At 41.9% G+C, this 14,347-nt stretch overlaps 1 protein-coding gene across 2 annotated transcripts in view; it reads left to right on the top strand.

Moving 5' to 3' along the window:
- The window catches only part of ksr2 (kinase suppressor of ras 2), a gene marked incomplete at both ends in the record, with an annotated part of 113,423 nt that overhangs the window by 54,261 nt on the left and 44,815 nt on the right, over positions 1 to 14,347 (top strand). For both annotated transcript variants that reach the window (XM_083979162.1, XM_083979161.1), the window contains one exon: positions 3,383 to 3,555. In XM_083979162.1, coding sequence (XP_083835288.1) covers positions 3,383 to 3,555 — 173 coding nt within the window. The remainder of the gene's footprint in view (positions 1 to 3,382; positions 3,556 to 14,347) is intronic.

Here is a 14,347-nt window from a genome sequence, read left to right as displayed (position 1 = left end):
GATACAGACCCCCTCAGGCCATGACAGAGGTGTCATTCAACTTGTTGTAAGTCGATGTATCATCACAAAAGTTATGAAAATATTTTATGAAGGTTGAAAAGTTACTTAGTGCTGCTTTAACAGCGAATCAAAATTGTACGTGGCACTGTTTATTAGTCACTTCTGTTTGTTCTTGTCTCGTCATATTAACTGTAAAGACAGTATTGTGGAGCCTCTACCTGTAGAAATGTTGTTACGTCGCTTTCAAACACAAATTATCTTGCAGTGCGTTGTTGTCGGCTAATAGCAACAACAACAGCCAATGAAAGGGTTGCTTTTCTGACTTTGGTACCAACTTGTACCAGAGCAATGCTGATCCTGTACATGGTCAAATTGGACCGCCAACAGGTGGAAGAGCAGTATGTATCAAGATAATCAGTGCAACATCTGAGAAACTCAGTAGTCGTAGTTGTGCATCAAAGTCAGTGAAGCAGTTTGCATCTTTGTCAGCTGATTGTTTATTTGCACGACCTCTTGTTTCCTCTTATTGCCAGGATTAGTTCCTGTGTGACGTCTGAACCCCTGGCTGACTGACTCACTCATTAATGAAACCGTCATCAGTTCATAGCCGTTCTGAAATTGAAATACTAATTGCTTACTTACTCTTACTCATGACAATAACATGCACAAAATACATCATATGGCCATCTTAACAAGGTTTAAACGTGACTTTCTTTAGTCTTCAAAGCTAAAACTTGGCTGGATAAAAGTCTAGTCCAGCTTCGTGATAAGTTGCTAATGTTTTGTTTGTTGAGTTATTTTTGTCTTTTTTTGCCTTCATTAGATTAAACAGTGGAGATATGACACTGATAGTGAGAATGGGGGAGCAGAAACAGAAGTCAAATCAGTTCAGCTCATGGTTTGAACCCAAGTCCGAGTCCAACTGTTCATACAGAAGTTACCTCATACCTCATGAGTATCTTTTTACTTACAGATCATCTTAGTGAAACACACAAAAGTTTTTACCAGAACAAATTACAGTATATGACAAGTCGAGAAAGACAAATTGCACTTTCAGGCTTAATTATCCAAAACGCGAATATGAAATGACAGGTCCCCCCAAAGGGAAGCAGGCGGACAAACAGAAGCCAGTGATTATGGGAAATTATTGGTGACTTGAGATTTGATGAACCCAAAACTCCTTTTCAAAAGTATGTTTTTCAAGTAATGAACAGTCTTTTGCCAAAAAAAAGAAAGAAAAAAAGACGCAGTGTAACTACAGAGACAGCTGCTGTGTGTTGTGTGGGAACACCCCTTCGTCATTTCAGCCCAAAGAGCCAATTCATTAAACCTCGATCCCTTCACTCAAACCTCCACTTTCAAATTCCCACCGATGCCTCTCTGATGGTTCCTCAGAAGAGATAATACCTCAGGTTGTCACCGGCTGCCAAATCAAAATCCTGCCTGTGTCTTTGTCTGAAAACTTGCCAGGTACTTTTTATTTTTCTTCTTTTTTTCGCCTGTTGGTTTAACTCGCTGGATTACAGCTCACACTCCCTGCACAGATTTATTGATCAGAGGTTGTCTGAGAGCAGAAAGCTTGGAAAAAAGTCTCTATGTGGTGGAGTTTAACAATGGCCACGCAGACAAGACAAATCTTTCATTTAAACCTTTGGCAGTGATTTATTAAAACGATTGATTATGACTGAAGCCGTCTTTATGTTTGGTCTTTTTCAAATAACGGAGATTATACAGATGAATTTTGTGGGTGGGTGTTGAGAAATTGATGGGAAATAATGACCGCTGAGCCACGACACCATCAATTCCTGCTGCTACTAATATTGCAGCGATTATTCCCCTCCACTGCAGTAATTGGGATATCTGTATAAATCTTTTCTTAAGACACTCATTTCACACTCGGAGCAGCGTTGTGATTATTATGTATGTAAAGTATAGTGTAACAATTAGTAGAACTGACGGCAAATGTTGTGTATTAGCATCAATAATACATAATGAACATTAAACCCACCATTAAATTCAATTGGAAATGCCTATTAATGCATAATAATGTATCAAATTAACTGTTTTCCTTTGTGCCGTCTTATATAATCTTCTCGCACCTCCCATCCCGCCCGCCCGCCTGCTCCTCTCATCCTGACAGCAGTTTGTTTTTCTTTTTTGGCCTCCTGCCAGTGGCTTATGAACATCACACCCCAACCTTGCACACGGCATCATGATCACTTTAATCCCATAATTATGTTGTTACAGTACACCGTATTTAAACGTGGGTGCCGCCGTCACATCTCCGGCGTGTGGCGTCTGTGGTTGTTGCGCGGGGAGTGTTGCATTGCAGCGGTTGTGTTGTGTTTTGTTCAGTGGCGGGTGCAGCATTAACAGTTCACCTGAGCTGTTTGCCTATTGGACAGTTTGGTTATCTGGGAATGACTATGTGTGGTTGGTGGTGAAGGGGCAAAATAAACATTTATCTCCAAAACCAGATAAAAAAAACCATGTGTTAAATTAAACTCTTATCATCAATATAGGATATTTTGCTATAACAATATTGTAAATTACTTTTCTTGCACCTTTCTTTCACCAGGGTCACTTACTTTCATACCTCGTGTGAACTTGTTGCATTGAACCGAGGTGGCCACAGCATGTGTAGGTGGAGAGAATAATAACAATGATAGGTAATGGTAGGAGCAGCGAGAGGGGTTTTTATTTATTTTTTTATTTATTATATTTTTTTATAGCCAAATTCACTTCACTTAATCAAAATGCATCATATATTTGCATATTTGCTATAGAGCATTATTGTCTTACTGTGGGTAGTGAGATTCAGATGGTACTGTATCTATCTTTGTGTGATTGTGTGCAGCCTTTGCACCTTTAATTATGACTGGTATTGAATTCAGGTGGTCTTGTTATGAATGGATATGGATTTTTTTTTGAGTGAGTGAGTCTTTGCAAATGTCTTAGAAACTTGCAGACACATTCCTGTATGTTGTCTACATTTTTAAAAAACATTTTTAAACGTGAATTCAACAACTGTGTTTGTGTGTTTGTTTGAATGTGGCTTGAGTTTGAAGGACAGGCTATAGGTATCGCTTGAAGGTCGTACAGTACAACCCTCCGTAAAGCTTTTAAATTGTGTCTTTGTTGTAAGGTCATGGTTCATTTTCGCACCTCATGACAATAGCAAAGACGTCACTCTGCCTCCGCCTGCACATATTTATTATCAGTGGAATTTAAAAAGCATTTTCCCGCAGATCAGCTAAGCTTCTCTAGGATCTCCAAACACCTTGGACGTGGAGTCATCTACAACATTAGATTTTAGTTTGATGGGTGTACAAACATGAACAATCATTGTTTCCTTCTCTCTCTCTCTCCCTCTCTCCCTCAGAGCCAAGAAGAAGACCAAGCCCTTGAACCTTAAGATCCACAGCAGCGTGGGCAGCTGTGAGAATCTGCCCACGCAGCGCTCCCCCCTTCACACCGAACGATCTCTGCGATCCTTCTTCTTCCCCTCCTTCATCCCGTCCACTCCCCCCGTCCACGCCGAAACGCCCTCTGCAAGTAAGTGAGCTCTCCTTTTCTTTTTTTTAATCAGCTCACACTCAAGCATTTATGAAGTGAGATTTTTTAATGCCTTTAATATAACTCTTTTCATACTCCAACCCCCTTACGCTACATGTGATTATATAGTTTTCGGGCAATATTTCATTGCCTGGATGTCATTCTCCTCTCTCCTTGGCTCTAGTGCACCCCTGGGGTTGGAAAATGAACTTGGGTTGAATGATTATCGGCATTTGTGAACCCAAATTAGTCTGTTTTATTGCCCCTAAGACAAAGCAGTCCAATAAAGGTTAATGCATCTCAGCATTTTTCTTAACCTTGTCCTGAAATCAGCTTTGCAACAGTTGTCTAATCTAGTTTTCCACTTTTGACCAAACCAACCTCTCCACAGTGGTAGAAAAAAGAAAGAAAAGAAGCACTTCCAAGGCCGTAATCATACTTAACACCACATTTCTTTTTTTGTTGAAAATACACTCAAGTAGGGTTCTGCTGGAAAATGCAACAAATGAACAATCAGGCCGGAGCCATAATGACCGGAGGTGGTGTGCTGCTGCACCTTGGTAGCCTTATTGACTGCTGCATTATGGGAATACCGCAGGAGCCATTACACTGAGGAGGGGAAGGCAGAAAAAAATAGGAAGTAATGGAGGTCATGTCAGGAAGGGAGTGATGTATGGCCGTCACTTAGCGCTGTGAATGGTTGGAGACCTTGACTAACAGGTAGCTGGGACACAGCAGTGCATATTCATTTGAGGCATGACGTGGAATAATCACACACACACACACAACATATGCATGAGGAGACACATGAGGAGGAATGAGGATGAAAAAAAAAAAATACAGATGTTGAAATGACAAACTGCGCCTGCAGGTTTGAATATATTGGCATCGCCTCACAGCTGTATTTAAGAGTAGAAGTGCAATCATACCAAGAACATTTGGTCCAAACCACAGTGGAAAGTCTTTTCAGTATCACCGTCTAAAAGATTATTTTTACTTTACACAGGATGAAAATGTTGTAATGAAATGCTTTATCAGTGGTTGATGAATAATTTTGCAATGTTCCAGTTCAGTAGACATGAATAAAAACACAACTCAAGAAAAAAGACCTCTGTGCTGTGAGTCATATTTGACACTTTTCTGGTGTTTTATTTGAAGTTTTGATCAACAAGAAGATATGTTAATGATTTAAATACCAAAAAAAACATCTGGATGTAGTTTCTTATACATTCAGAAGAGAGGGTCAGATCTTCCTTTCCTGTGATTGGCTGTTTCCTGAGTAGATAAAGAGAAACCCAATCCACCAGGGTTTGATGGAGGGTCCAGGCGGGGGGGGGGGGGGGGGGTTGTGATTTGTTGTGACATCACAAAGTTACAGAAATCCTGACGCCTCAGTTTCTGAACACAGACTGTCTGCATTTCTCTGTGGACTGGGGCTTTGATAGTATCAATACTGAACCTAGACCTGGTTTCATAATAAAAAAAAAACACATGGAAAACTCACTTTAATGGGACTTTTGATACTAGTTACTTAATTGTTGTTATAAATCATTGATTTTAGAGGTTTTTCTGTTGGATTCGTGGAAACCAGCTGCAGACGTTGTATTTATTGGATTGTGAAGTACTCTATCAGTAATAAGTCACCACTTTAGATGAATTATTTAACAATTTGGTAATTTAGGTTTTCCTCTTCAAGTCGTTAGCTGTACTTGAGCCACCTGCCGTCATCCCACAAGGTTAAACAGTAGATTTGGACACAAATAATCTCTGACTCATTCCAGACTGTAATACATATTATATATTATATTAAGTATGAGGAATCATCACTAGGTATCAGACTTTAGTAGCAGTCTTGTCTGGGGAAAGTTGTTTGCTCCACTTAAATTGGATTTAGATCTGACTTTGAACAGAGAGGGGAACCCAGACTGGCTTTTTTCAGATCACGATTGAAAGTCAAGTATCTCAAAATCTGAAATTTAAATGAGCAGGGTTATGTTATTTGATCACAAAGCTGTAAATAACGATCACAAACAAGCCTGCAGTCATTCAAAATGAAGCCATCTCCCATGTCTCCACCTGTATGTGTGTGTGGGAGTGCATACTGACAACCCACTGAGCCGGAGCGTCTAAGTTAACAGCATCTGCTCCGGGCTACAGCACAGAAAGTACTTCTTACGTAGACAAGAAGAGAGTTTTTAAAGGAGGTAGCAGTACATGCTGCTTTTTTTATCCTGCTGTACTAGAAAGCATTATTAGACACAGTGGGTATCACAGCTTTTGTTTGGAAACCTGCCCATACACGCCTAAAAAAAAAAAACCCAAGATAAACTGTGTCCACTGTGGAAGGTTGACGCAGTTGTACGTCTGTATGCGCTCCTCCAGGGCATGGAAATATCACCTCCGACTCCTCACCTCACTATGACACACTTCCTTCAGACAGGTTGTGTGTGTTTTTTTTTAGCTTGCACAAAAACAGGTTGGACCGCTATAAGAAGCTTTGTTTGTGTTGGAGTCGATTACGGTTGTAAATACTGAGAGCGAAGAGCAGTCGGTGTTTCTGCTTATCTGCATGTTTTTATATGAACCTGCTCTCTGCAGAGTATTTGATGTGTCTGCATCAGCCATATTGAGATCTGTATAGGTAATAGCATTCAACTAAAGGGTTGTCATTGTCATACACAGTCATAACCTCAGCGTGTAACTTTGATTGTATACGTTTTTCACCTTTCAGTCGCTTTAAAGCTGCAGGGTTTTGTGTTTTTGAAGATGTACTGAAGCACCTCGTTCTGCCCTTTCATGCACAACGATTTATTTTTATTTGTGTTTTTCATTTGCTTATTATTACCACCATGTTTTTTTTGTTTTGTTCTTTTTTCTATTTACCCATATGTCAACAATTGTATTGTTTGGTGAACTGACAAAGAAAGTGCAGCGCTCTGTGGTCGATAGTCGATAGAAAGTGTGATTTGTGACAAAACGGTGCTTCCCAAACCTCATATTCTGAACTTTTGCTGCTGTGTTTTATTTATTATTTTATAAGTTTTAATATCCGTCAGAAGATACAGCAGTATGTTGTTATGTTGGTTTTACATCTCCTCTCTCAGCTTGGTTGGTGAGCATTTCAGAAGAGAGGTGGCTTCTTCTGCTTCTTCTTCTTCTTTTGACAGTTTTTCAACTTGCAAAGTGAAAACGTAACACATTTCACAAAGAAGGCGACTGCTTTGTTGTGACATCACAAAGTCACAGGAAGTCCTGACAGCGCATTTTAAGGCTCAGTTTCTGAATACAGACTGTGTGTATATATCTTTCTGGACTGAAACTGTGACACTTTAATAGTATTAATATATAAACTAGACCTGATCTATAATCAAACAATACATTCATATCTACTTTTATACAATATGGGACCTTTAAAAATAAAAAAAAATGGAAAGATAAGACATCAAATCACTCAACTGTCGTTACTTGTACATAACTCAGTAAAGTAAAAAATGTTTTCCTGCGCCTCAGTTGCCTTGGGTGTCACCAGTTGTTATTTTAGGAACGGCGTACATGTGTATTTGTGTGTGAACGCCTGTGTGAGCATGTTTACGGGCGTGTGTGTGTGTTTATTTGTGTGTGTGTTTGTGCTCCGGTCAGCCAGGCTAAATATCCGTCTATGTCCAGGTCTATGTTTGGGGATTGCGGTATCGCTGCCATCTCATACGTCACGACCCTCCAGCCAAACAGCATTAACACTCATCTCTCTAGTCACCTGAATGAGAGCAGGCGGAGGAGGAGGGAGGGAGGACTTATCACAGGACCCACAGCACCGGCCCAGGTGACCAAAAAAAACGCTGTCTGCTGCTTGAGATGAGTCAGTGCGAGTCGGTCCGAGCTGAAACGTCAGCGGCGTTTTAAACGAAAAAATAGTTTGTTTGGCTTTTAACCCAGAGACGGTGGTGTTTGTGACAGACAGACAGTGTGGTTGTGGTTGTGGTATATTATAATATTATTATTATGGTTCAGTTTCATAAAAGATTCACCAGCAGTGTATCTCTGCTCGGGCACGTAGTTGGATTTTAGATAAAAAGACACAGACTTTATCTGCAGATAAGTGAAACTGTTTGCTGAGATTAGGCTGGCGTCCATCCGACAATGTGTTGCTCTATTATAACTTTATACCTCCAGGTTCTCCTGAAGATTTAAAGAACCTCACTTAAGCACGGAGTTATTCCCCCCAAAAAACAAAAACAAAACACTCGTCAAACACTGATTTAAACAAAACAACAAAACAAGGTCATAATCGGCAAACTTATTAGCAAACCAGCCCCGTTCCTTTAAAGGCCTTGACCATGGGAAACCCACACAGATGATTTCACTGAAGGTGCAAATGAACTCCCTCGTTCCCTCCTCGACTGCAGCTCCCTGCATCATAAAAGGCTCCTCAGGTTCCTCCAGCGAGAGAGAGACGGGGGAAGGAAAAAGCTTTTCAGACAGTTTGCTGCAGCACTCGGCATTATGTGTCATCAGCAGCAGATGTAGCAGACAGACACGTTTCTTATTCCTTCATCGTACGTTCAGAGGTTGCGTTTGAAGACCAACTGCGTCACAGCGGTGTGATTATTAGCCTGCTCCATTTCAAAGATGTCTGGGGGACCGAGGGTCCCAACAGGTGGATCCTTCATGGTCCAACGTATCCCAGGATTCACTGCACACAGGTTATGAGAAAAAAAAGAAAGGCAGTTAACAAGAAAGAGCAGGATTTTTGTCATAAATGGAAGTAGTCTGCAAGGTTTCTGCTCACTTCTGCAGCTTCACGTCACAACCGTTCAAAAACCAGGAGCTTTAAAAACCACCTCAAGTTTGCGTAACGGTCGCCAAGTAATTCCTCTGTGGGCCAGATCTCATCTCGTTTCAGTTTAGTTAGCGAACATGTAGCTGAAGTCAAGTCCTGTGACCCCCGGCCCCCCCATCAAAGTTGGGAATAACGCTGTTATTTTAAATAATGATTTTCATAAGTTTAATAACTTATTCCAAGTTTAGAATTATCACCATTTATGGTAAATGGTGGATTGTAAGATTTATGATCACTGATTAGATAATTGCCTGAATTCCAGCTTTTTTTAGGCTTGATTTTACTGTTATGGAAATACTGACATTATTTTTCACTCTGGGATGGTGTTGTGGTACTGGAGACCACATTTCCAAGGTCTTGGTCTCGTCTCGGTCTCAGCCGAGCTGCACTCCTTTAATTGTCAGTGCAAGCTATTTTTAGAACGGCGGAGCAGAGCTGCGAGCTGCTCAGAGCTACGCTACGGAGGCTAATGGGAGTTGTGACCTGCACATTCACCACACTATGAGATAATAACAGAAAGTTACCAGACAGAGTTGTTTTCGAGACAAATGAAGAGACTGCTTGCCGAAAAACTGCTCCCGGCGGGAACGCGCATCAGCGGTTTTGCATGAATTTACCTTGAAAACAACTCTTGTCTCGTAACTAGGGATTATGACAATGGGCCACTTTGCCAAAATGTTGAACTATCCCTTTAAAAAAGGTCTTGCATGGTTTGGTCTCAGTCTTGAACTTGGTCTCGCCCTCTTTAGACTTGGTCTTGACTCGGTCACAGGTTCGGTGGTCTTGACCACAACACTACACCGGGAGACTGTTCATTCATTTTCACAGAGTGCGTGTGTTTATTTAAAAGTGTATTTCATTTCTCACCAAACAAACCAAACAGTGTCCTAATGTGTGCGTCTCTTTATTTATTTTTGTTTAACCTCATGGTCAACTTGAATAATAAATATCCAGCTCTCTGTGTGTTTGCTCTTGCTCCAGGTGTTGTGAAAAGTCATTGTTTGTTTGCTGTGAAAAGTTACGGTGGTCACAGTGGGTCATTTTCCACCAACACCCCCCACTTCTCCCCCTCCCCCTCCTCCTCCTCTCAGGCCTCAGGCTGTTTTTGCGCTCGCACAGTTGCAGAGGACGGACGCCCCGGCCGGTGATGGTGCTCTGTGTCCACTTGGAGGTTTAGCACCGGCCCTGACTTAGACACGACCAACACACACACACACACATGCTGCATAATGTGTGTGTGTGTGTGTGAGAGTGTGTGTGGGAGTCTGTGAGTGTGTGCTTGTGGATATAAATGGCTTAAATGTTCTCCATACACTTTGTGCACAACTCGTCCTGTTTATTTCTACATGTGTTCGAATGACGTCACTCGCTCTCCTGAACTCTCCCGAATAGACGCTGTGCGCGGTCGCGTCACGGATCGCCTAGCAACCAGAACGTGGCACCACAATGGAAGTCCCTTTGAGAATTGGCAAATAAATAATGGCAACAAATACCAGCTAATTTTAAAACGGGGGGTGAGCGTGGGTAGAGGGGGGGATGCTACCTTGGAGGAATAGAAGTGTTTCAGTAAAGACTCACAGTTTTATGCAAATCTTTGTCCTTCAACCATCGTTTCATGGCTTTATCGTGACGAGGAGATGGATGTTGAAGGATGCAGAGGCAGCATATTCAGGTTTTTTGTGTCTTTGACTAGTAGACAGAGTATAAAGGATACATTTTGAACATGTTTTTTTGTTTTCACCTCTACCTTCTCTGCAAATCCAGAGCGTTTTATTTATTTCCTGTAGCAGCAGCAGCAACAGCAGGTCACCGCCAGTGAAGAAAACTGTTTTCCAGGCGGTAAATGTTTTGCAGGTGGGACTTAATTTACTCTATTTCAGGTGCAGAACTCTGCTCGTCTCAGTCCACCTAATGAAACCCTGCACAGGAGGTCATAAACTGCAGTCGATAAACAGGTGGACTGGTCAATAATTGCTCGGCTGGCTTTTCCAGGGGAAAAACATGGAGGGGCAGGTGGTGGTGGAGGGGGTATTTGTGTGGAAACCGGTGCTGCTGCTGCTGCTGCTGTAACCCCGCAAAAAAAAAAAAAGATCCCACCGTCCGTGACCCCGTCGTGAACTTTGTAAACTCGGCTAAACTCTGAAGCACTTGTCACCGCAGCTAATCCAAACAAACTGCTTTAATAGCCAATTAGCCGGCAGCCGAGGGACGTGTGCAGCAGCAACAGGTTTTAATAACATTCAACTTAGCCGCTAACACTTTGTCCTTACAAAATGGCACAATGGTTAAGAGTTCACTGTGTTTGTGCTCGTGATGCATCGAATGTTTCACACACGTTTGGGCTTCCCATCTGTCAGTCCAACTCTGGGGCCTTTGTCCAGCCACTGTCTCAAATTGGTACGAGACAGAACGGCTCGAGGAAGAAATAAGACGAGTGTTCAACTGCAAAAGATTCATACAGTGAGGACAATAAGTATTTGACCCCCTGATTATTTTTGGCCTTATTTTTTAAAGGGAGAGTTCAACATTTTGGCAAATTGGCCCTTTGCTATAATCCCTATAGTCATAGCAGAAGGTTCGTTACCTTTAATTGTCGGTGCAAGCTATTTTTAGAACGGCGGAGCAGAGCCGTGAGCTGCTCAGAGCTACGCTACGGAGGCTCATGGGATTTCTTGGTTTCCCTCATCAAACTCATCAAATACACAATCCAACAACTCCAAAACGCTGTCGTGGACAAGTTGTGACCTGCACATTCACCACGCTATGAGATAATAACAGAACGTTACCAGACAGAGTTGTTTTGTGAATTAATGTATAACCTTTATATGATGATATTATTTCTGGATTTTTTGTTGATATTCTGTCTCTTTTCTGTTAAAGAGATGCTACATTTTTACCTTAATTAAACAGCTTGGGAGTAATTGCGATGGTTAAATAAATGACTTGTAACTTGCTCCAGGGAGAATGGAGGCTCTCTGCCTTCCACCTAGCATCTCTTGGCTGAAAACCAACCTTGTGAGAGCAGAGCCTCCAACCCGGTGTCCCAGCTCTCGTCTCTGTGGCACCGCAACGCAAACGTGCCCCGTAACCTCTTGTTTATGACAGATAATACTACACAAACATACACATATCCACCACTGATTTCTCGCTGACTTCGTTGAAAACAAATGCACATGGCCGAGAGAAGGGTTAGCAGCGGAAAAGCGACCGGACTTGCACAGTTACCATCTGTCCATTTCTTTGTGATGGAGCAAACTTACAAAATCAGCTCTTTGCCGTCGGTGGCGTCCATTGATAAACCTGCCAGAGGGCCCGTGACGTCAGCTGATAACCCTCCGTGGTGTCAGATCGGTGTCACCGCTCTGCTCTGCTCTGCTCTGCCTGTCGGTGGGTTTACTCTCCTCTGGGCTCCGAGCCGTTTGAGTTCTCCAACCGTGGGAGCGTCTACCGAGCCATCAGGCCTGCAGGCATCATCTGTTCTCCCATCTCTTCCTCCCTCTGTCTCACTGGCACACTTAAACCCGCGCGTCTTAAAAAAAGACTCTCACACACACTCTGAGACACTTGTTTCAGCCACAATAATTACTGTTTTTTCCAGTGGTTGTCAGTATATCACAGGGATTTGTGAGTGTGTGTGTGTTGGTTATCTGTAAATGTGTGGACAGTACAGTACATATATATTACAGTGTATATATATATATATATATAAATATATGCATGTATTTTTGTGTGTGTGCTTTTTTGCTTGTCAAAGATGACAGCACAATATTCTGCAAAAAAAAAAAAAAAAGGCTGATCAGCGTGTAGCTGTTGTCATAGCAACTGTGCAACCTGGCTTTGTCTCCTACTCATCGGAGGAGTTTTTCTTTTTCTTTTTCTCACATAGATGTAAAACAAACCAAAAGGATGAATAAAATATAAATAAATAAATAAAACGACACTTCGGACGATCTTCTCCGCCTCATTCTCCTCTTCGGGTCATTTCTTCTTGCTGCCGAATCCAAACAGATACTGTACTTGCACTGTGACTCTCACCTTGTGGAAAGTCTCATTTTGCGGCTCACGGATGAGGGGCGATGAGAATATGGTGCCCAACAGCCTGTAACATATCGCTCATATATAACACTCATGTGCTATAATGCAGCACATTGTGCAGCAGACGCCCACACACTTTATACAGTCCTGTTCACTTCTTCTGCTGCTCTGCACAGTCCACTGCAGACACACACACACACACACACACACACAATCACACAAACTCTTATCACGTCAGACTCTTATTTTGTTAAACAGGCTGCAGCTTCTCACGCAAGTTGTTTATTGGAGATTTTTTCTTTTTTTTTCATCGTAAGCTATTGATTATCGCTTATTAATCAACACTGAGCCGTGTGAGATTGTTATTTTTTCATTCATGCATTTGAGGCTTGTATCCAACCTGCTACACTCACTGCCCATCGAGCTGTGCACGACCCTGATGATTCTGGTAACGATGAGAGTAGGTGTAGGTGACGGAGCCAAAAAAAAGAAAAGAAAAGAAGAGAGTAAACATTGTATGTATGTGTGTGTGTGTGTTTGTGTGTATTGTGTTTTTAATTGTCACACACTCCGCTCTTTCCTCTTTTCACCCTCAGTAGAAATTTGTCCTCTGTGGGGAATATCAGTGTTTAGCGCTCAGTCAATCATCTGGAGAGGCGTCTCAGTCTAACGTCAAATAAGCTATATTTGGCTCCAAATAGGCTCCTAGGCTCACACACACACACACACACACACTGACAGAAACATATATTTCTTCATATTTCTGTGTAGTTGCATTTCACTTCTTACACACACACACACACACTCAACCCACAGCCTGTGTGTGTGTGTGTGTGTCATGTGACCGGCCAGTGGTGGAGGAGGGTGGAGGCCGAGGCTTAATTAGGCTGAGGCCAATCAGAGAAGATGGAGTAGGACACTGTTGTCTGGCGCCTTGGGGTTTCTCAGCTCCTGCAGGCTCATCTGTCACACACACACACACACACACACACACACACACACACACACACACACACACACACACACACACACACACACACACACACACACACACACACACACACACACACATACATGCATGCATACGCACATACAGTACATGCACACGTAGAAACTATACCCTCCCTACTTTATCTTGGTGTGTTGTTTTTGCATGTCCCAAAGTTGTTATGTATGAAACTAGATACTTATCACCACATGTGTGTGTTGGCGGTGGTGGAGCGCTCTCACGGCTTCGTTCAACGACATTTGAATTTTCAACATCACATTTGAATGTCTATTGTTTCTTTCTTTCTCGTTTTTCCAATCAAAACACATAATGATGAGTTGGTGAACTAAAAAAATGGACAAAGTCAAAGTCCAGTCTTTAACTTTGTAGGTTTTGGCTGGAGATCCAGGTTCTCATAGACATGTCTTTGTTTGACTTTAGCTGAACCGCGCTCTCTTCTTGGAAGTGACACCTCCACAAACTTATTTGTTTTTTCATGGGAAACATATTACACGCATTAAACTTTTCCACTCCATTATTTAACCCAATAAAAGGGTTTGGTTTAGAAGCAATGAGACCTGCAGGGCAGTGGCTTTCAGGGGTTTTTTAACTCATTAAAATCATTCATAATGAAAATGAAAGGAAAGGAAAAACGTGTATTAGTATCAGTGTATCAGTTCAGAGAGGGGGAAGTGGTATAAGGATTTATGAGTGTTTGGACCTTGATGGTTTTATTGCTGTAACTTTGCACATATTTGTGAACTTTGGGATTAGGTACGATATGGGGATTATTTTACAACCTGGCGTTTTGTTTTCCATTTCCATTGAATTCTGAATTCCTGACAAAGTTGTCCCAGCTTTCTGTCATTTTTCTGACTTAAGGGATTTTCTCAACACTTTGGTCAAATTCTCTGGAAACATTGGAGACACAT

This window comes from Trachurus trachurus (genome assembly GCF_905171665.1).
Source record: "Trachurus trachurus genome assembly, chromosome: 9".
Lineage (NCBI taxonomy): Eukaryota > Metazoa > Chordata > Actinopteri > Carangiformes > Carangidae > Trachurus > Trachurus trachurus.
This window is presented reverse-complemented; position numbering and strand designations above follow the sequence as displayed.